At 39.7% G+C, this 23,950-nt stretch overlaps 1 protein-coding gene across 26 annotated transcripts in view; it reads left to right on the forward strand.

Moving 5' to 3' along the window:
- CACNA1D (calcium voltage-gated channel subunit alpha1 D) overlaps positions 1 to 23,950 on the forward strand; it is a 184,382-nt gene that overhangs the window by 111,027 nt on the left and 49,405 nt on the right. For 5 of the 26 annotated variants that reach the window (XM_033140913.1, XM_033140912.1, XM_033140898.1 and 2 more), the window contains 16 exons: positions 2,522 to 2,591; positions 3,294 to 3,363; positions 5,091 to 5,232; positions 5,742 to 5,871; positions 9,259 to 9,318; positions 11,274 to 11,380; positions 12,556 to 12,643; positions 13,700 to 13,807; positions 13,998 to 14,050; positions 14,148 to 14,294; positions 14,744 to 14,945; positions 15,322 to 15,480; positions 15,752 to 15,862; positions 17,893 to 17,922; positions 20,242 to 20,325; positions 20,643 to 20,726. In XM_033140913.1, the coding sequence (XP_032996804.1) occupies positions 2,522 to 2,591; positions 3,294 to 3,363; positions 5,091 to 5,232; positions 5,742 to 5,871; positions 9,259 to 9,318; positions 11,274 to 11,380; positions 12,556 to 12,643; positions 13,700 to 13,807; positions 13,998 to 14,050; positions 14,148 to 14,294; positions 14,744 to 14,945; positions 15,322 to 15,480; positions 15,752 to 15,862; positions 17,893 to 17,922; positions 20,242 to 20,325; positions 20,643 to 20,726 (1,645 nt within the window). Of the gene's footprint in view, positions 1 to 2,521; positions 2,592 to 3,293; positions 3,364 to 5,090; positions 5,233 to 5,741; positions 5,872 to 9,258; positions 9,319 to 9,398; positions 9,459 to 11,273; positions 11,381 to 12,555; positions 12,644 to 13,699; positions 13,808 to 13,997; positions 14,051 to 14,147; positions 14,295 to 14,743; positions 14,946 to 15,321; positions 15,481 to 15,751; positions 15,863 to 17,892; positions 17,923 to 20,241; positions 20,326 to 20,642; positions 20,727 to 23,950 lie in introns of all 26 variants that reach the window. The other 21 variants (XM_033140922.1, XM_033140923.1, XM_033140906.1 and 18 more) reach the window with 8 other exon arrangements.

Here is a 23,950-nt window from a genome sequence, read left to right on the forward strand (position 1 = left end):
CCACATACTGCTTAAGCCTGCCTTGTAGAATTTTAAGCATAACCTTGCTAGCGTGTGAAATGAGTGCAATTGTGCGGTAGTTAGAGCATTCTTTGGCACTGCCCTTCTTTGGGATTGGGATGTAGACTGATCTTCTCCAATCCTCTGGCCACTGCTGAGTTTTCCAATCTTGTTGGCATATTGAGTGTAGCACCTTAACAGCATCATCTTTTAGGATTTTAAATAGTTCAGCTGGAATATCATCACTTCCACTGGCCTTGTTGTTAGCAAGGCTTTCTAAGGCCCATTTGACTTCACTCTCCAGGATGTCTGGCTCAAGGTCAGCAACCACACTACCTGGGGTGTATGAGACCTCCATATCTTTCTGGTATAGTTCCTCTGTGTATTCTTGCCACCTCTTCTTGATGTCTTCTGCTTCTGTTAGGTCCATTCCACTTTTGTCCTTAATTGTGGTAATCTTTGTACGAAATGTTCCTTTCATATCTCCAATTTTCTTGAACAGATCTCTGGTTTTCCCCATTCTGTTATTTTCCTCTATTTCTTTGCATTGCTCGTTTAGAAAAGCCCTCTTGTCTCTCCTTGCTATTCTTTGGAAATCTGCATTCAATTTCCTGTATCTTTCACTATCTCCCTCGCATTTTGCTTGCCTTCTCTCCCCCGCTATTTGTAAGGCCTCATTGGACAGCCACTTTGCTTTCTTGCATTTCTTCTTCATTGGGATGGTTTTTGTTGCTGCCTCCTGTATAATGTTACGAGCCTCCATCCACAGTTCTTCAGGCACTCTATCCACCAAATCTAAGTCCTTAAACCTGTTCTTCACTTCAACTGTGTATTCATAAGGAATTTGATTTAGATTGTATCTTACTGGCCCAGTGGTTTTTCCTACTTTCTTCAGTTTAAGCTGGAATTTTGCTATAAGAAGCTGATGATCAGAGCCACAGTCAGCTCCAGGTCTTGTTTTTGCTGAGTGTATAGAGCTTCTCCATCTTTGGCTGCAGAGAATATAATCAATCTGATTTCGATGTTGCTCATCTGGTGATGTCCATGTGTAGAGTCGTCTCTTGTGTTGTTGGAAAAGAGTGTTTGTGATGACCAGCTTGTTCTCTTGACAGAACTCTATTAGCCTTTGCCCTGCTTCGTTTTGAACTCCAAGGCCAAACTTGCCAGTTGTTCCCTTTATCTCTTGACTCCCTACTTTAGCATTCCAATCCCCTATAATGAGAAGAACATCCTTCTTTGGTGTCATTTCTATAAGGTGTTGTAAGTCTTCATAGAATTGGTCAATTTCAGTTTCTTCAGCACTGGTAGTTGGTGCATAAACTTGGATTACTGTGATGTTAAAAGGTCTGCCTTGGATTCGTATCAAGATCATTCTATCATTTTTGAAATTGCATCCCAGTACAGCTTTTGCCACTCTTTTGTTGACTATGAGGGCCACTCCATTTCTTTTATGGGATTCCTGCCCACAGTAGTATATATGATAGTCATCCGAACTGAATTTGCCCATTCCGGTCCATTTTAGTTCACTGATGCCTAGGATGTCAATGTTTATTCTCGCCATCTCATTTTTGACCACATCCAGCTTACCAAGGTTCATGGTTCTTACATTCCAGGTTCCTATGCAATACTTTTCTTTACAGCATTGGACTTTCCTTTCGCTTCCAGGCATATCCGCAACTGAGCGTCCTTTCGGCTTTGGCCCAGCCGCTTCATCAGCTCTGAATCTACTTGTACTTGTCCTCCACTCTTCCCCAGTAGCATGTTGGACGCCTTCCGACCTGAGGGGCTCATCTTCCAGCGTCATATCTTTTATATGCCTGTTGTCTTTGTCCATGGAGTTTTCTTGGCAGGGATACTGGAGTGGGTTGCCAGTTCCTCCTGCAGGTGGATCACGTTTGGTCCAAACTCTCCACTATGACCTGTCTATCTTGACTGTCCATAGCTTCCCTGAGTAATTCAAGCCCCTTCGCCACGACAAGGCAGTGATCCATGAAGGATCACTGCCTTTATGCTACTTTTTATTTTAACCCCCCCCCCCAATGCTTTGTGTAACATCTTGCCTGCTGAAGAATTGTTTGGAACTCTAAAGCTTCCTAAGGTTTTTTTTAAAAAAACATTTTGGCTGGTCCCAATAAAGGTGTTGCCCGGCTGTAGATTTTGGAATTTTAACTTAATGATATTGTTCCTACCTGGAGGATGGGGGGAAATGCACTCCCTTATGTGTGAAGACGTCCACATTGTACCTGCTTCAGTAAGCCATAATTGAAAGCCTAATTACTGCCATGTGTACAGACAGTAAAATATGCACATATGCTATCTAAGTAGCAGATAAAACATTTCCAGTGGCAGCAGTGTTGCACTTGCTGGGACAGAGGAGGGGCACAGTCAGGCAGTGGTGAGGTTGGGAAAGCTTTGGTTTGGCTGCAGCTATGCAGATGCCTAGCTTGGCAATTGACTTTTTTCACAGCTACCACACATGAGCTCCTTTATTTTCCCAACCCCCTTCTTTTCTTCCTTGTAGAAAAGAGAGTTTGGATACTAAAAAGGGGGACAAACCAGAAGGTGAACAAAAGAAGGGCAAGGATGCTAAGGTACCTTATTTCTTTTCACTTCTGTGTGCTATATGTTCTTTAAATGCACAGACACCTGCCAATATTCCACACTGACTGGTCTCCATCCGTGCTTGTTGGTTGTACCTCATGTGGGTTGCAAGTTCTCAGAATGCACTGAGTCCTCTCATATGCTGGGTGCCTATGGCTCCTTTGTATCAAGCCTCAAGGCCACAAGCAAGAGGATTTTCTGCCGAGACTCTTGCATCGACTGTCCCCAAATCTCCTCTATTCTGTGTGTGTGTGTGTTTAGAGATGCAAATTAGATAATATTTGCAACTTGTCTATTTATGACCTGCTAGATTTTATTGGACAGTATCATTAAAATAATAGATGGAGTAGGTTTATTTTCTAACATAATAAATATTTGATTTTTAATTGCATATTTATACTCGGTTTATTGAAAGATTAACAATTTGAGTTAATGGAAATCATTGGAATGCTGACCTCTCACCTATCCCAAGCTGCATTGGCTCTCTATGAGACAATCCAGCTGTAAGCACATTTTTTACTTCTTATTTCTTCAACCAGAATTATTGAATAAAAAATTGTAATGTGTTGGGATTGGGGTGGAGCTGCTTCGTGGAGGGCAGAACAGGAAAAAGAATTGCTTGGTTTAGCGTGTTGCATCAGTTTACACCTCCCATTTACCTTTCTTCTGAAGTGTTTTTGTTCTTGTAATAGGTTACCATAAATGAATACGGAGAAGGGGAAGATGAAGACAAAGATCCCTACCCCCCTTGCGATGTTCCAGGTATTAATGCACTTAACATATACTGAGAGAAAAATATTGGGTCAAGTGTACTACATGCTATTTATTAATAAGACTAAAAAGAAACAGTATAGATTCCACACATTTCAGCAATTATGAAATACTAGCAGGGAATTGGTGCTCCCCAGTATTTTTTTGGAAACCAGAAATATATTGTGGTTTTTAAATGGATGGTATTTATATGGATGGTATTTGTGAGTTTGGATTTGTCACGCCAAAAATTGGGTGAAGTCATGCCAAAGTCACAATTTCATCTGCCATCTTGATTCAAAATGGCACCTGGCATCCAAACATAGATGAAGACTGTCACCCTCACATCAGGAACCCTCATGACAAGTTGGTGATGATCAGAGGCTGCTGAACCTAAGCCAAAAAGCGGGCAAAGTCTTGCCAAAGTCACGTTTTGGTCTGCCATCTTGATTCAGAATGGCAGCTGGAGGCCTAACATCCACAAAAACTGCCACCCCCATCTCAGGAACCATTATTCTGAGTTTGGCAACGCTATCTCGAGAGGCTTCAGAATGCATAGAAAACAGACAAATGGACAAACCATGTTCCAAACTAAATCACAGACACAGGGTGAGGCAGTTGCAGTGATGACTTTAAAAAATATAAATTTAGAAGTTCACTTTCCCACTCTTGGGCAATGTGCTTTCACCTGAATAAGGGTAGTTTCTGTTTCCCGCTGCAGCCCCCTCAACAGAGGGCAGACTGGAGGAGTACGTCCCTGACTCTTCAGAGAGGGTTTTCAAGGGTATGTGGGCTGGCTACATGAGGAGAGTGCAGGAAAGAGAAAACCCTTGCCTGAATGACATTTTTTCTCACACAACGTTCGACTCCAAGCCTGTATCTCCTGCATAGGAGCACACATCTAGGTAGATGAAAACATGCAGAAAATAGTACCATAGCTACTGCCCCTGCATTAAGGTCACCATCATAGCAAGGCCACTACTCCTGTCTGTTACTTGCAGACAGGGCATTGTCACTGAAAAGTCACTGGTGGGAGTATCATGCAATAGTCAAAATGTGCTTGTGGCACATTTTCAGTGATCTATGCAACCAAACAAAGGAGTTGGGACTAAGGCATGTACTGTAGTTGCAGTTGCGTCGCATCTATGGAGAGCTTTATCAGTATTCCATGGGCAGAGTGGGGAAGGCAATTTATTTACACCCTGACAGCTGAAAAAACTCGTTGCTTTGAATGTGTCCATAGGGGATGATTTGACCTGCCTGACAGTGTATTTGTGAAAAGTGCACAGGACAGGATGGGGAGTGGGCAACCTAGAAAACATGCCCTCAGCCAGCAGCTGCAGACAAGAATTTAAAATGGATGCACTGTTTTTCATTGTAATAACTTATATTTGGGAATGTAAAGGAGAGCCCTGTCAAAAGCCCATCTAGGCCAGCACCTCACAGCGGCCAACAACATGCCTCAAATGCAGGACCTGAGTGCAGTAGCCTTCTCCCCATCAGCAACTGGTATTTAGAGACACATGCCTCTCAGAGTGGAAGTAGCAAACTACCGGTATAATGATGGGAATGGCAGGAATGACCTTATATTAACTAGCATTTGTTTTAAATATCTAGTTGCTGACTTGGGGGTGGGGGGTAAAAAAAAATCTAGTGGTTATAATCTATTTCCAATATTTTTTTCTAGTATTACAAATTTTGTATATATATATATATTAAAGAAAGTAATTAATTTAAAGTAGGGGAAGAGGAAGAGGAAGAGGAAGAACCTGAAGTGCCAGCTGGCCCCCGACCCCGAAGAATATCTGAACTGAATATGAAGGAAAAGATGACACCAATTCCTGAAGGAAGCTCCTTCTTTATTTTCAGCCATACAAACCCGTAAATAACCATTTTGTGTATATCCCTTGGATTGTTTGTTTTTAAATAGTACTACCACATTGAGGCTTCCGTATAAAATAGCAACACTTTTTTTTTCTGGCTGCAACAAAAAAAAAAGCAACAGAATGACAATACAAAGCTGTTTTTCATATGTGTGATTTCTTTGCAAACCAAGTTTCTAGTAGGTTGTTTAAATGCCAGGTGATTATGTATTACTTGAATAACATGGTCTGAATAGCAGCTGTATTCAAAAATTTTTTTTATATTGTCCAAGTTATAAAATTTGGCCACTTTCCATAAGATACTCACATATGCTGTCCTATATGATACATATAAGTTTACATTTTCCAGAATTACTAGTGCAGTTAACAAGACAACCTGGCTGCTTTCCAGATGAACAACTTAAAAAAATAAATAAAAAGCTCTGCAGTTGCTTAGTTTTAAGCTTCAGGAGCAGTTAACTTCCCACTTGTAATGACATTGTTTTGTTTTGTCATTCTTTTCTTCAGGATTCGAGTGGGATGTCACAGGCTGATCAACCACCACATTTTCACCAACCTCATCCTTGTCTTCATCATGCTTAGCAGTGCTTCCCTTGCAGCGGAAGATCCAATTCGCAGTCATTCTTTTCGAAACAACGTAAGAAAAAACAGACTCCCCAAAAGAGTTGCATGCTACATCGTCTTTAAAATGGTCCCTTCGGAATGGGAGCAAACCATGAATATAATAGATCAGTACATAAGCGTAGTTTTTTTGAAATTAAGCAGCATGTGGGTATTTTCTTAAGATTCAACAGGATGTTGGAACCAACTTGGAGATTACCAAAATAGTGCAGAGATTTGTTGTGGATGGAGCCTGGAGTCATAGAGTAGCCTCAGTTGTTGTTTTTACAGTGAAGGGGTCTTCATAAGCTCAGTTACAACACTAATATATTCAGGATGTAGAAATTTCTAGTTGAGTATTGGAAATGTTCTTTATTTGAAACCTTGCAGACCCGCTGCTGGTCAGCATGAAACAGTATTGAGCTAGATGGACCAGTTTTGAGCTAGATGGCAGTAGCACATGATGTGGTGAGGTAGTGGCGCTCACCTGACCTCCTGACAGATGAGCCATAGTTGCTTCCAGGGAAGGAAACGGATGAGGCAGTGGGGAGGTTGCTATGGTGCAAACTCACTGGCAGTAGTACCAGCATAGCTCTGCTGTTGCGTTTGCACAGTGCCGACCTCTTCACTGCCTTGCCCCTCCCCCCTCCCCCCTAGTATGCAGCCTCCACACCATGTTGTCCTCTCCCTTAACCTCAACATTAGAAAATGAAATGGGACAAGCATATAAAAACTGCAGTCTGCAATACAACTACACATAGATTTTGCTTCTGTTTAAAGTGGGTGTATAATATGTGGTATGCAACTCTCATGTACAAATGCTACTATAAATATTGTTTATAGCGTTCTTTTTTATTTCTAAAATAAAAAAGGCATATTCTATGCATATTCTACAAAAAAATAAATGCTACAAAAAGGTAATTTCAGATGAAGGATGCATTTGTATGTTATCTATTTATTCAATTTATTACGTGCCCTTCAGTATAAGGTCCCAGGGTTGGCCACCACAATTTAAAATACAATATTAAAACAGTATAAACAAACTACTATTGCCAGAATAGGGTGGGTCCTAAAAATACATATCCCAGATGTCAAAAGGCCTGGGGAAAGAGGTGCATCTTCAACATATGATGGAAACTGCATAATGAATATGCCACACACCTCTGTGGGGAAGAAATTCCGTAATTTGGAGCTGCCACAGAGAAGGAACTTCTGAGGGTCATGGAACTACCAAGAAGACCCCCTTTGCTCATCTTCACACTCAAGGGGGTCTGTAGGGAAGGGGACGGTCTTCCAGATATTTGGGGCCTGAGACCATCTCCTGTTATTGGAGGTGAGCAGTTTACACTTTTTTATATATTTGTGGCAGAAATATTTGGTCAAGTGATGGAAGGGTGTTTCTCCAGCTTTTTAAAGTATTTCTCTCTCTCTCTCTCCCTATAGAGTTCTATCTATCTATCTATCTATCTATCTATCTATCTATCTATCTATCTATCTATCTATCTTCTCACCTTCCATTTAAACATGAAAATAAATGAGAAAACCTCTCTAACGCCATTCTAGGAAAAACACTTATTCCTTTAAAAAAAAAGTCACCTTAAAAATATCGTGTATGTATGCAGAGTAGAAGAAAAAAATTGTAGGTATGGCCCTGCCAACAGAAGGCATTGTTAGAATAATTGTATCCATTCAAGGTTGGTGTGATTTTATTACATGTAAGCACCAAGATATTTAGTTGTAACAGTGTAATGGGTAGTGCCTATGAAGAAATGTTTTCTACACTAGGTTTAAATCAGCTGCTATTATTTAGTTTAGCCCTTTGCCTGCAGTGGCAGACATCCCAGCCCAGCATGCTTGGTATAAAGCGTTCTCATGCACAAGCTCAGTAGGGAGCTTCATGCACAGAAGGATATTGTGCAAGTGGTTACAGAGATCCACGTTCAAGGCTGAATAGATGGTTGGTGCTGTCTGTTTTGATAGTGCTGATCATCTGTTTGGGGTGGGAATCTGAATCCATTCTTCTACTCCCCTCACCACCTTTTATAGACTGGAAGAGGGGACTTGGATGCTGACACCTCTTGTTTCCAAAGAGGTGAGTGGCATACTGGAAGGTAATTACACAAGCCACATTCGTTGGATGGATTGAGTTATGCTACTTATAGGACTGAAGCTACTTACATCCAAATTGTATATATGTCAAGGAAGCATCCCAAAGCTGAAATGAGTCTTCTTGGGTTTATAGGAAACTGTGTTTGGGTATATAGATGTTAGAATGAATAAATAGCTTGTGAACACAAAATAGGAGAGTCTTTGCATTGTATATCTCAAGCGGCATGAACTCTTGTTATTCCATATAGAAGAAATTGCTCAAATGTCTATCAGTCACACTTGCAACTTTGAGAAACTGTTGTTTTGAAGATAAATTCATGCTGTAACATGATGACATGACAAAGCCTGATTGAAATGTTTTTAATTGGCAAAAATGGGTATCTTTTTTTCCATGGACACATTAATGTACAGATATACCCTTAAAAGTTTGCCCTGTGATCTGTGCAAAAAGGACTTGGTGTGTTTAGAGAATTTCTGAAGGTTCTTCCAACCACATCAAGCTAGCATAGTAATGTATTCTCATTCAGAATATTTGAATATTCAGTACTCTTTATACGATAAGAGCCAAAACTAAACAATGCAGAGATTGTTTCATTAGTACGATTATATTATGTTCCGAGAGCAAGTTGCACCTGTTAATAATTTGTTTGCATTTCTTACAAGAACACTGTGATGACTAAAACGTAATGGGTTGAATCCAATTGTCACTCCCAGGCTCTGAGAGCATCACCCAGGCAGAATTTTACTTGGTGTATGATCCTGCACCTGGGAGGTGACTTCTGCCGATTCCCACTCCATCTGCATCCCACCAGCATTTTATCTCATGCTGTCCAGGGGTGGGTGGAGGACCGTTAGGAAATCCACTGGAACAGTGTAGGAGACGCTGCTGGGGTCTGTAGGGGGAGGGGGATATGTAGAATCCCTCACCCTTTTGCCAGTGGGATCATCTGATGGACCAAAAGCCTTCCATGAATGGAAGGAGCCTTCCCAAGCATCAAGGGCAAAGTCTGGGTCCAATACAGTAATTGCTTTAAGGAAAACAATTTGTTTAAATTGCCAGGTACCACCTGTACTTCAGGGGAACATTGAAGGATGAAGTGGTAGCTTTAGAAGGAAGCAAATCTGTGAATTAGGACAACCGTGAGGCAATTTTCAGTGAAACAAATAAATGTTGTTTGGTCATCATACATCTATTTATTTCTCTAAATTTACATGTGTTCATAAAGTAGACATTTCTCTCTATGTGATCAAAGTTGTAAATTCTGGTAGTATTTGTAGATGAATTTCTTACTGTGGCACATGTTATGCTTTGCAGATACTTGGTTACTTTGACTATGCTTTCACAGCCATCTTTACTGTTGAAATCCTGTTAAAGGTAATTAACTGTTAATTGATCCTTGTTAACTCAGACACAGCTTTAGCAATAATGTTTGTAACTTTTTGTTTACCTTCCAGATCCTAGGGTATGCAGATTATGTCTTCACTAGTATGTTTACATTTGAGATCATTTTGAAGGTAACAGGTTTACAAAGAAGTTTGCTTAAAAAGGATTTTTTTCTGTGTGTCACCTGCCACGAAAAGGCACTTGAACTGTTCTCCGCCTTTTCACTCAACAACCAAATCTAAACCTTTTTTTGAAACCAAAGGATATTTTTCTTCATGGTTTTTATTCTATTTTACCTTTGGGTGCATGTAGAAGCTACTTTTTTATCATCACATCAATCTGACAGCTCATTTTATCCTTTTTTTCTACTTCCGGTTTGTCAGAAGAAGGAAAACTATTTCACTACGCATGAGCTTTCCTCCTCCCTTTTCTGGCATTTCAAAGAGAAAGATCTTAAATCTTTTAAAGGAGGAGCATGTAATTTCTCATTTCTCTTTCTGAACTATATATTCACAGAGTTAAAATAGTAGACCACTATTTTCTTGCAAAGGGACTTGCAAGATACTCTACCCTTTCTAAAACCTACTAGGATGCTTTATCTTGGGTATACATTTAAATACACGAAGAGGCATGAACATGCTTACTTAAATGTATTGCCCATGCATGAGTTCAGAACTGGTATTTCAATGTATAGTCTGTGTACTGATTATCAAGGACATCCACGAGGGGCGCTCAGAATTCTGATGTACAGATTAGATTGGTGCAGAATTGATGCTGAAGTCAAGCTGCTCCACCATTGCAGAATAAGGAGGAACATATAGAAAATGTGAGCATTCATTTTGATGCCTTCAAGATTGGGATCATCTATTGTAGCCACTTCAGTCTCAAGTTACTTATTGAGTATTCCTGGTTATGACACAGGACCCAGTGGTATTATAAGAATCAGTACATAAACTTTGCATTTCCAGCTGAGGATCAAACGTAACAAATCTATTTCCTACTTTATTCATATTATTGTGTGTTCTTTTTACAGTGCATTTTGATTAACACTTGATAATAAGACTGTTTTGGGCTGTTTACAAGATATGCTCAGTTTGATAAGGGATAAGGTTTTTAGTTTTAGTTTTTAAAATGTGCTGAATGTGTTCTACCAGTGTAGCATTTCAGAGCATGCTATTTTGAGAAGGGCATGTCTCTTAGCCCTTCCGTTGGCATGTTTTGCCAGGAAAGTGGGAAACTAGCATGATATTGGGGGTGTGTGTGTGAAATAAAGGGATATATGGTGTAAAGAAGATAGTTTAGATTATAACACAGCTGTTCCTCATTCTAGTGCAGGGATTGCTAACCTTTTATTGGCCCAAGGGTCTCATTCAGCCTTGCCTAGGGACCATACACCAATGGTGGATGCGACTCTGACTTGCACGCACACACACACACACACACACACACACACACACAGATCACACACAGACCCCCTCCTCACCTGAACTGTGCTATGACTCCCAGCCTGCTCATTTCCCCCCTAGGTCAGGGGTCAGCCACCCTCTGTTCCAGTGGATGCTACATTGTGCTATAGCCATTTGAAGTGAATTGTGCCCTAAAATTAGAACACATCAAAAACCGAGAACCTAGCTGTTCAACATTATGTAACCAAAAGGAAACATCTGCTACTGATTCATGAGCGTAGTTTCTGGTGGCTTACATTTTGTGTGTGCGCCTGCATTTTTTAGTCCACAGTATTTTATTTATCAGTGTTTTATTGTGGATAGCCGAAGACAAAATGTGCATTAGTGTTGCATCCATCAAATTCTTTAATTTTGGTCTTTTTTGTAGTATTCCAGTCTCTCCACTAAGCAAGATTCATTCAATGCAAGCATCTTGTAAACAGCCTTGCGAATCAAGCAGAGGTGAAACAAAATAATTAACTACCACCTTTCTGTTTTTAGCTGACAGTGTTTGGAGCATTCCTTCATAAAGGATCTTTCTGCCGAAATTACTTTAATTTGCTGGACTTGTTGGTAGTGGGTGTGTCTCTTGTGTCATTTGGCATTCAGTAAGTATTGCAATAAATATATTATGGGCTGCTGCTGTTCCTTGTTATGTGTATCTGTGATGTGTTACACAAGTAGCACTCATTTCTGCATTTAATAGCTGGCCTACCAACAAGCAGACAATTGCCATAGTTCCTGGACTGAACAAGCTTAAAACCATAGACCATTAACAAATTGTTATAGCAATACTTTGAGGAAAGGAAACAAGGGAATGTTCACTTTTCCAGTGTGTGGTTTAATAACTAGAAAAATGCTAGCAAAGGAATATCCTGTATAGTACAGGGTCCACTGGAGAGGCTGCCTAGTATCGTAGGTTGTAAGCAGGTTTTGCCTCATACTTCACTGTATTTAATTTAATTTGCCCCACAGTAATGAATGGTAGCTGGTCATTTATACAAGAATAAGTTAAAAAGGTGTGCTGTGGGACATAATGGAACTGAAGGCTAAATCTGTTACCTTCCCATTGTGAACCAATCCTGACTCTATTTGCATTTCCTTGACCCTGCATCTGTATACTCCATTCTAAGTTCTGTTTCTTAATCTCAAGTAGTGACAAAATGTTGGGAACAGGCCCTTTACCTATTGCAAGCTTCAGGTTTCATTAAGTGATTTGCCCATATGACTGTGATGAAAGTTCTGCTAATTAATAGAGGGTGCATATTTTGAATCTGTCTGATTTCTTTTCTTTTTTTAAAAAAAAATCTGTAGAACAAGAGAAGAAAACAAGGAAAGATTCCCCACACCGCTAGTTAGAAGGTTACAGGTTGCAAATAGGGTGTCATGCATGCTTGATTCTATGATGGTTCACAATCCCTGTGCTGGAGAGAAACCTGACTGGAGCCTGGTCTATAACTGTTTCTGCAGCTACTTACCTTGGAACCATCGTTTTATAAATGTGGAGCATACTCAGCCCTTTCTAGGATAGGCAGATTACTCACAAGCACTTTGTAAGAGCCCCATTGAGAACCCTGTTGGTTTATTTATTTACAAAGGAGAAGAGGAGGAAAAGGAAGAATAGAAATAACTCATACACTAATACTTACTCGTATAAGTAAATAAAATTATTTCAAAAGCGATGAGCTGTTGTGCATGAGTATGACCTAATTTTGTCAGAGCTGATCAATGAAATTAAGGGATGGCAAGTTAATGCTTTTATTTGTTTTTACTTTTCATCTAGATCAAGCGCCATTTCAGTTGTGAAGATTCTGAGAGTTTTAAGAGTCTTAAGACCCTTAAGGGCTATAAACAGAGCAAAAGGACTTAAGGTTGTTATCCGAATTTTCTTTTCTGAATTACAGACAAATAATATTAGAAACATTAGTTGGCATTTACCATTAGAAACATTAATTAATATTAGAAACATTAATGAGTCATGGCGGCTTTGGAGCCAGTGTTTATGCTTCCTAGAATAAAACTGCTTTTCAGCAACATTTTATTTATTTGAAACATTTACAAACACCAAAATGTGTACTGATTGCCAGTAAGTGCCAGGCAGGCTAGGGAAGCTTTCCCATAAACTGGGTACCATTACTGAAAAGACCCTCTCCTTTGTCGTAAAATAGTGTGCCTTCCCCCAAACCCTCATGGGGTCTCCTTTGTAGCCATGGTATGCTGCTTGTTATTCCACATTTCCCCTGGATCTGGTCCTATCAAATTCCTTGCCCACCTTCTTCCTTGCCCCAGCTATTGCAGAGCAACAGAAATATTTACACTGAGACAGCTTAGGGAACAGAAAACCTTTTCCATCTGCTCTAGTTGCAAAGGTTTGTGTCTGTAAACCTATACATTTTCATGGAAGTCAGTCCCACTAAACTCTATAGGGCTTGCTTTTGTGTTGGCTTTTATAGGATCACTCTGCTAGCTTCTAGTGAAGCTGTTTCAGATTGCCTAGTAGTGATAGCAACACTACAAAGAGCAGTGTGATCACCCTTTAAGATGCTGCTCCTTATTGCTTACAAATTCTGAGGATGAAATTGAAAGAGCATCATTTGGAATGCCAATGAGATCTCTTAATTTGCTAGGCTACAATCCTATACACATTTATCTAGGAGCAAGTGGCACTTAGTTCTGAGCTCCATCAGTAAAGCATGAGACGCTTAATCTCAGGGTCATGTGTTTGGGCCCTATGTTGGACAAACTATTCCTGCATTGCAGGGGGCTGGACTAGATGAACCTTGTGGCCCCTTCCAACTCCATAATGCTATGATTCTATGACATGCATTGCAAAAAAATAATTAATGAAATGCAAGTTCATTGAGCATGATGATGAAAACACCCAACGATAATTGCACTGACCCTTCTTTTTCTTGACTTCCCCACAGCATGTTGTTCAGTGTGTCTTTGTCGCTATCCGAACTATTGGTAATATCATGATTGTTACAACTCTGCTCCAGTTCATGTTTGCATGTATTGGAGTCCAGCTTTTTAAGGTAAGAAGAGAATTCCAACCCTGCCCCCCTCAAACCTAGCAATTCCAGAGTCCTACCCAGAGAACTGCACTAGTAAATTATTCTTTGCAAGCCTTATTGAACTCCAGTAGAGATGCATGTAAAACAAAGATAAGAATAGTTAATGGTTCTGTGCCATGGATTCTACTTCCATGTTCTGTTTTATCCATAGGGAAAATTCTATCGGTGCACAGATGAAGCAAAACAAAACCCTGTGGAATGTCGGTACGAACGTTTTCCTCTTAATCTGTCCGAATTGTTGGGTTTTTTTAAAAAAAAGCATTGCATTTCCACAGTAGCTATCTGCTTTTTCCTCCTGTAGGGGAATATTTATTGTTTATAAAGACGGAGATGTGGAGAGCCCAATGGTGAGAGAGAGAGTATGGCAGAACAGTGATTTCAACTTTGACAACGTGCTTACTGCTATGATGGCTCTTTTTACGGTTTCTACTTTTGAAGGATGGCCTGCGTAAGTATACCATTTATGAAGGCCTTTGCTGCTATTTGTAAATAGTGAGCAGCTGCTTATGCTGGACATCACCTTCTTCCTTTCGGCATGATACTTTTGAAAGGACTAGGATCCTTGACTCTCACTGAAGTTAATGGGAAGTGAGGACATGTCTTAATAACTTTTTTATTATTTATCCTGGAGGTTTTTTTTCCACTTAGGAAGATCAGTGAAATTTCCTGATGATTTTCCAAACAGATAATTTAGTCTTTAAATAAAGTAAAAATAAATAACTGAAACCTCTGCATTTTTACTTTAAATTAGGTGAAACTTTTGCAAAACGTGTAAATACAATACTGTAGTCTTGTTTCATAGTTCCCACCTGCCAGTTGCAAGTAGAATCGACGCTTTCAGTCTTCTTTACTTTAAATCACCTACTTTCTATTTTTTTTCTTATAAAAAATACACAGGCTTCTGTATAAAGCTATAGACTCAAATGGAGAGAACATAGGTCCAGTCTACAATTACAGAGTGGAGATCTCTATTTTCTTTATCATCTACATCATCATTATTGCTTTCTTCATGATGAACATATTTGTTGGTTTTGTCATCGTTACATTTCAAGAACAGGGAGAACAAGAATACAAGAACTGTGAACTGGACAAAAATCAGGTAATAAAGAATACACTTTTAAAATGTTATTAACATGTAAACTGACGTCTAGTATCTGTTGTCTCAGTAGAGGATGCTCTTCCATTTTATTTATTTCTATTCATGAGTAAATTTCCTCATGAACAATCATTGGATAGTGGTAGAGTGCAGCATGCAGACTTAGGCAACTGAAAAGTTAACCATGGCCATACTACACATTCATGTCTTTCTTTCATAAATAAATTGTTTCAGAAATAGGAAACCTCTCCACATGTGAGGTAGCCTGCATATAATGGAGGTGTCTTAGGTTACCTCTCTGGTGTGAAGCTTGTTTTGATGTTATTTCCAGTTAAATTGTGACTCTGACTGCTGTGTTTGAAATTTCTGCCTTTCATAGCGTCAGTGTGTGGAGTATGCTTTGAAAGCTCGACCTTTGCGTAGATACATTCCAAAAAACCCATACCAATACAAGTTCTGGTATATGGTGAACTCTACTGTCTTTGAATACATCATGTTTGTCCTCATCATGCTGAACACACTATGCTTGGCTATGCAGGTAGGAATTGAACAAACTGCCAATTACTCACAGGCACAGAATACACGTGGAAACTGTAATGTAAACTAATGTTAAGCCACTTTGCAGTAGACTTAATTATAATTCAGAATTCTAATTGCTTGCATAATTTAAGGATGAAGCCTTGTGCAGGTGTTAAATGCACAAGAACATTCATTGGTTCAAGATTATGAAAAGAACTAAGTTTTTTGTTGTTGTTTTATTTACTGCCTACAAATATTCTGAATAACCTTCTCATCTGTTTCATTTGCAGCACTATGGGCAGTCTAAACCTTTTAATGATGCAATGGATATTCTAAATATGGTTTTTACTGCAGTGTTTACTGTTGAAATGTTTCTGAAACTCATTGCATTTAAGCCCAAGGTAAGAGAATTTGCATTGCTTAGTTAGGATTAGTTATGCCTTTGGATCAGTTCTCTTAAAGCCACATCTTTTTTTCTGATTAAAGAGACAAAAAGCAAACAAGATTTCGTGGTAACGTATCAGAGGAATCTTCACAGAACTATTCCATCTGATAATGCTCTGCATGCAACTGCAGGAAATGAGACGTAGAAATGTTTTTTAAATGTTTGCTGAGTAATAGATGCGGTCAGGAGTATATTGTTGTTAAATCCCCTCTTTCCAAATCATTCCCTTCTAGAGCTGATAAGTATTCTCCCACCACCTTAAATTGTACACACACAACACAACAATTAATCATGAACTTTTGGAGAAAATACTAAGGGTAAATAAATACTATGGATCAGATAGCACACCTGACCACTTTAGTAGCATAGTATCACAAACCACTGTCACATTAAATGGTCAGAATTAGAGCTGCTTGAACACACAAGTATTTACAAATGGGCTTCACTAATTTGTTATTTTGATGGCTGTTTGTAAACATTTTCAAAGACGCCAGCAGGTTTGAACAATGGTGAGCACTTCATATAAACCTGAATTTGAAACCAAAACTTTTTTTAAAATTCAAAATTTTATATATATATATATATATATATATATATATATATATATATATATGAATTAACTAATTTTGAATTAGTTAATATATATTATGTATGATCTAATCTCAACCATTTTCTTGTGCCTGTGGCCTTGCAGCAAGCTTTGGCAGCCGGAGGGCCACATTACAGAACTGTTTGTGGCCAAGACCAAAGCGGGTGTGGCCAGCCCACATACACAAACCACAGTTGCACACAACACACACCCATCCATCCTCTCACTGACTCACTTACACGCACACACACACACACACACACACACCTGTTTCGTCATGCACACTTCCAGCCTCTCACTCCCACCTCCCACCCGTACACATTTAGACTTGAAAATACCTTCTGTTAGTTCTTATAGTCTACTTGCAGTGTGTAGGGCATATTCCATAGAGAGTCACAGTGCATGGGGAAGGCTAAGCCTTCCTTCCCCAGCTGTGAAGCTCCTGAAAATAACCCCACATGGCAGGTGGAAGGATGGGAGGCACAGGCTGCATCTGGCCTTAGAGCCTCGGCCTCCCCACCCTGACTTAAAATGCTGTTTTTCTTTGAAGGCAAAAAAATAAATAAAAAGCATCTTCCTCTTTTTTTGGAGAGCAATAATGTGCTGCATCAGTACATGTTCGTGGAAGTTTCATTGTTGGAACACCCTCTTATTTTATTAAAAGCATCTGGGGGAAGGGGTAATTTGGATTAGGATGGGCTTCCTCCCCACATTGACTACTAGGCAGTGTCCCCTTTTCCTCCATGGTGGTCTTAGCTGTGAAAGAGAACTGTGTGGATTAAGCTCTTAAGTCTGTTAAGTTTTCCCCTCTGCAGCTGATACCAGCTTTGGAAGGGGTAGTTTAGGTGAAGGCAGTAATGCAAAGGCAGAGGCTCAGTGCTCCTCACTGTAGCCCAAACTAAATTGAAGGGCCCATGCCTGGTTTTGGAGAAATTAAACAGCATCAGGAGCAAAGGCTAGTCCTGTTAGAAGAGACGGTCACTTCAGGCATCAAAGGCAAAGGGCAAAGATGGGTGAGGACCTGTTGAAGGGCAGAGCCATGAAACCTGTTCTGCTTTCCTTAAGCTAGCCTGCTTTCCTCAGGTTCAGTGGAGGATGTTCTGCTGCTGACAGCTTTGAAGTAAGATTAAACTGTCAGCTTGGTTGGCTTTCGTATGTGAAATGGGAGGGAGGGTGCCATCTTGTCCTTCACCTCTTGGACTGGTCCTGATCAAGCGATCCAATTACAGAACGTCCATACCATGCGTAGTGCTTGGCCATTCCGATTTGGTGATGTGAAATTTGCAAACAAAGGTGTTTTAATGCCAACTGAAACTAATGTTAGATGTATAATTTCATGAAAGACAACTGTTGCCTAATTAGATATGGAATTGTTTCCTTTTGCCATTTTGAATCAGATTTGTGTGCCAAAAAAGAAAAGATACCTAGTAAGTAGATGTACATTGGGTTTTTGCAGTGATGAAAGCTGTGAGATGTGTGATACAAATATACTTGCTGTGACTTGTCCATATATTGCATTCTCCCTTTTCCAGAGTCATCTTTGTTTCTTTTACTTAGTGTTATTTATTTTTGTTTGCTTGCTTTGGCTTTGCACATTGCTGGGAACAATATTTGTACACGCTGACAGGAAAGGTTTGCCTTAAGAGATTGATATGTGACATGTTGTTCCAATATTCTAGCAGGTCCCATAGTATCTCCATTGGACTCATTCCTTCCAAGTAGAAAGTTTGCAGAAGACTCTCACACCACAATGATAGGGTCTTCTAATTCTATCCTGCTCAGTAGCTCTGCTTGAGGGGAAGGGTTTCAGCCCATCAGGTGTCTGATTCCTGTCCATGATTAATCTTCAAATACTGTACAGTGGTACCTCTGGATGCGGATGGGATCTGTTCCGGAGCCCCATTCGCATCATGAGCAGCGTGTAATCTGAAGTGCTGTGTCTGCGCATGTGCGCGATGCGATTTGGTGCTTCTGCACATGATGTCATTTCACGCATCTGCGCATGCGCGAACCGCTGAACCCGGAAGTAACCAGTTCTGGTACTTCCGGGTTTGCCGTGTTCGTAACCTGCGCCAAACGCAACCTGCAGCGGCCGTAACACGAGGTATGACTGTACTTAAAAGCTGTCACATACGTGATAGGACCCAAACCAAAGTTGCAAAGCTATGATTCTAACAGAAACATGGTTCACAATGCTTTATATTGCTTGAAATTCTTTTTTATGCTAATATTGTAAGAACAGAATGTGAAATTACAAAGAAAAATGAAGACTGTATTTCATAGGCCCTCTATTCATGGGATAAGGTGTTATTGGAAAGAACCTGATAATAAAACTCCATACTCTTTAGAGATTTCATTGAACATATGAGTATTCAGAAATATCTGGTGGTTTGGAATAACCCATGTAATAAAGTCTGGAAGTGCCAGTTATGCTGGTTTGCTTGTTTTTATTTTCCTTCCCAAATTTGAGATTAAAAGATACACTAATAGTACAGAGCAGGACTGTTATTTCTCAATAAGCACACACAAGTACCGGTAGCTTAAAACTAGCAAGGGGCTTAAATGCTGCCCACTAGCTTTATGTTGTCTGTCTTGCCTTTCACCATTATGTCGCAGTGTTTCTGTTCTGGGCACCATCTTTTTCCATTTCAAATTGACTTGGTTCATTTTCAAGCGCTTCTTGAGGAATCTTAATCATACAGCTATCAAAAGGGTCTGCATATGAGTGGTGCAATTTTGAGTTGGCTACCCTACTTTATCCCACACATATGTTTCAATGCTGCTCTGCTGATCTTTTAATTTTCAGCACGATGTTAGCTTTCTCAACTCCTAGAAGCACACATTTATATCCCTTCTCCCCTGAATCTTCTGAGTGCTGTAATTTTAGCTTTTTCACAGCTCATGCCTACAGGCAATAATTTTTTTCATAAATAATAGTGGTGATGTATCAGAGTATTGAAGGACATCCTGTACAAGAAACCTGGGGGAGGCAATTTGCAACCGACAGAATTTGATTTCTGTGAGTTCCAGTGCAAACTTGATATGATATGCACACTCTGGACCTAATGTGTGGATCAAAATCTAATGAGCCCCTGGGATTGTGCACTTATACAAATTTTGTAATCCACTGCTTGGTTAAAAAAAATGCACCATTTCCCCCCCTAAAAAAATGTGTATTTTGGCCTAAAATACATTTAGAAGTGTAAATGCATTTACCGGTAAATATTTCATTAAAAAAATAATCACAGAATAATGCAGAAGGCGGATAGAATGGACTTATGAATAAGCCCATGTGAAATTGTCACAGAGTGGGAATAGATTAATCTACCCATCTCCAGCCCCAGTAGTTTAGGAGAACAGAATAGCCACCCTAAGTTGTAGCATAGTTTCCAGCCTTTTACCTTTCAGAAAAGGATTTGAAAGTGGACTCCTCTGAGGTATGGAACATCTGGCCTGTGGGCTTAATCAGACCCACCAACAGGATCCAGTTCTCCACCTTGTCTTATACAAACCTGCTTACACTGCTCACACCTTTGCTTCAGATTCCTGTCAGCATGTGGGGATCAAATCATGTCACATATCAGCCTTTCCTTCAGTAGGCAATATTGTTTGGTTTTTTTCTCATGACACCATGGATTTTTGTTTGAAGTAATTTCTGTTTATGAAAAAACTAAACAGAAGTATGCAAATATTTTGAACATTTCATGTGTAATCACAAACGTTTGCACCCTGCCTGCTCTGTTCAGGGCTATTTTAGTGATGCCTGGAACACGTTTGACTCCCTCGTCGTTATTGGCAGCATAGTAGACATCGTTCTCAGTGAAGCCGATGTGAGTATACCCCAGCCAAACCCCTTCAGTCCCACTTCTCTCTTTTCTGTTTTCCTACTTATTTCTATTATCTGGACAAGTCACAGAATTTGGATATATTCCTAAACTGAATGCAAGCCATTCGTAGTTCAGCTATGGCAATTTAAGAAAACAACTAGCTGCTGTTGGCTTCCCATTTTCTCAGACTTGAGGTGAAAAATGCAGTACTGGTGCATTGCGGAAGCTCAGATTGTGTTTCTGTGTTATAACACTGTCCTTTTTCTTCTCTTTCTTTTCTGTTTCTGTTTTCTCGTGCTACTGAATGCTTGTCCTAACAGCACTATTTCACTGATGCATGGAACACTTTTGATGCCTTAATTGTTGTTGGTAGCGTCGTTGATATTGCTATAACAGAAGTTAATGTAAGTAACCACCATTCACCCCACTACAAAGTAATTGCTGTCCGTCAGAATAGAATAGAAAAGTAGAAATAGAATCAATGACCCATGAATCCCAACACCCTTTTTTTGTTTTGTTTCTGAGGAGTGAATTGTTTTAGTACTGTGTGAAGCAGTGGTTCTATCATTAATGCAGTAATGGCTGCTGATGGATGCACAAAAACTAAGACAGAATGACTTCAAGGCCATCCTATTACAAAGGTTTCTAAAGGAAATTCAGACCTGTACAACCTGTTGCTTCTCTCGTGTCTCATAATTGACCAACTATAAATAGTAGCTGGATTGGGGCTGAGTGAACTTCCTGCTTTGTTGCCTGCCTGGGATTAAGAATAAATGTCTGATGGGCTGAACTTGATTTGATGACTCATAGGTTGCCTAGACCTGATTAGTGTAAGCAACTGGGAAACCTCCATTGCTTTTGGAAAATTCACTTTATTGACCATGTCTGCGATGCAATTGTAGTGTATCCCTAAGCTATTTTTTTTTTGGAGTTGTTGCTAAGCCCATAGAGCTGCTGCTTGCTGCTCTGCTTCCAAATACCTTATTCCTCTTCTCCCAAAGGAAACAGTCTCCATATTTCCATTAGAAGTTAGATAGTTTCCATTTCCTAAGGGTTATAGAGCTCCATGAAAGATTTTATTCAAGTCCAACAGGATTCAAGCAGTTTCCAAATTAGGGTTTTTTCCCTTCTTAGACATTTACATGCACAGATAAATAACTATTCTCTTCCGTCATCTCTGAGTTCAGGGTTCTGGAGATGTTTTGAAGTCTTAAACCCTCTTCAGGCTTAAGTGAACTCAAATGTTCTTGTTGTTCTCTGTGAATTAAAGGTCTGAATTGGGAAGCTTCCTTGATCGTTGGAGCCTTCCCACACATTTTAGAACTCTAATTTTCCAGGATTCTAAAACACATAGGGAACTTCCACAAGTACAAGAGGCTTAGAGTTCAGGTGGCTATCCTTCCAACTCATGGAAGAGGACATGAGACTTTCAAAATTGATTCTTGCATCTTAATACCTAGCAGATGCCATGTGTTATTGTTTCCTAGAAATTCTGTCCTCTGTTTTCCTGGAGTACAGTGTTCATAAGAAAGCAAGTTACACAGATATCAACACATTTTATTTTCATGCGTATATCTCACACATGAGGGTTTCTCATCTGAATGAAACTTTGAACAGATTCTCCTCCTTGCCCTTGAGACATACACAGATCTTGGCACATTCTACTGTTCTGTGGCCTCTAAATATGACCTCTGATGGAAAGGCATCCCACAGGGCAGGTGCCACTACTGAGAAGGCCCCCTGCCTGGTTCCCTGTAGCTTTGCTTCTCGCAGTGAGGGAACTGCCAGAAGGCCCTCGGCGCTGGATCTCAGTGTCCGGGCTGAACGGTGGGGGTGGAGACGCTCCTTCAGGTATACAAGACCGAGGCCGTTTAGGGCTTTAAACGTCAGCACCAACACTTTGAATTGTGCTCGGAAACGTACATATCCAGTTTCTTTAAGAACTGAGCTGCCTACTGTAAACAGAGCTGACAGCTTAACATATATTGTAGTTTACACATTTGACTTGCAACGAATAGATACTTTCACACTGTATACTAATACAATCTATAATAATCCAGTTTTCAACATTAGTGTCTTCTTTTAAAGATAATTATGTCAGGTTATTTATAATCCTAGAAAAATGCCGTTCTTGGGAGAGTCCAAGAAGACTTTAAAATTAAAGTTTAATATTTTCAAATACTACCCCCAATTAAATTATACACTATTTTTACTCTAACCTTAAAATGCTGTGCCTTCTCTTTGATGTTTTCGTAATCCATTAATGACCGAAATCCTATGTAATGAGGGTCTTAAACCTTGTCATATATATATATCGGGACAGGAATAGATTAATACTCCTTACTAGAGTAATGACCAGATCCATGCCTAATAATTTTTAACTTCTCCTTATTCCTTACCTTGTTTTAGAGATGAGGAGGAGGCTGGTTAGGCATTAGTTTCTAAACTTGATATGTAGATCATTGGGCTCATGCACACATATGCACCATCCTCTCTGGGTAAAAATATTTATTACATTTTTATCCCATCATCCTTCCAAGGAACTCAGATTGGTGTAAATGGTTAGCTTTTTCCTGTTTTATTCTCATTCAGCAACCCTGTATGTTGGATAGTGTGAGAGAAGATGATTGGGTCAACGTTAGCCAATGAGATTTGAAGCTAACCTGGTTTCTCCGACCTACATCTTGACATACAATTGAGTTCAGCACACCGGCTCCCCAGAAGCATTGAACAACTTGACTAAACACCATATTAATCTGAACTAGATCTCTCTGAATTTGTTTTGCCTCCCTCTTTTGAAAGAGAGGGTCAGATAGTGGATTCAGAGAAATCCACGATACAAATCGATGTGCTTTTCTAGTGGGACCAAATTTACTTTCTACTGTGGGGCAAGGAACTAGGGATGATGCATGAGCATGCAAGACCACAAAACACACCCCATGTAAAATAAGGTACCATTTGAGTTTCCTTTCAGTGTCTCGAGTACCAGCTGTCATCTTTAAATCTTTAAATTTGCCTAACTGCATGCTTTTTATGTGAAAGCAATGTCTCCATGGTGGTGCATTCTTGGAACTGGAAGTAGCTCTAGGCCCTTGCAGGATGGCAACATTTGCTATATCAAAATTATATCAATAGTCATTTGTACAAGAACTTTTTTGACACATTTATACAAGTGAGCGACTTGGACTATTACCAAATAAATACTATTACCGGTGTATTCTACTCTATTGTAGCATTGCAAATATGTGTCAATCTTACAATATTTGTAATACTCTAGGATTAGGAAATGAAGTTCACCAAGCTTCCAGAGAAACTTTGGGGAGGAGAGGGACAAGAAATTGCTGAAGGATACACTCGAAAGCCTAGAAAATGTCTTGAAACTCCACTTCAATGTTTATTGTTGCATTTGTTTCAATGAACTCAGGGACAGGTACCTTAACCTTACAATAACCAGTCAGATAGGTTATGCTAAGAGAGAGCTACTTGCTCTACAATGAACTTCTAGACCAATCAGGGGTTCCCCACATGTAAACCCAGCAGTTTAGCCCCATCTCCATTCTGGGCCAAAGCATGCAGGAATAGGTGTGGTGTGAGAATTATAGTTCAAATATTGTGCTGTATTGCGATA

Source organism: Lacerta agilis, chromosome 2 (assembly GCF_009819535.1).
Source record: "Lacerta agilis isolate rLacAgi1 chromosome 2, rLacAgi1.pri, whole genome shotgun sequence".
In the NCBI taxonomy this organism is placed as follows: Eukaryota; Metazoa; Chordata; class Lepidosauria; order Squamata; family Lacertidae; genus Lacerta; species Lacerta agilis.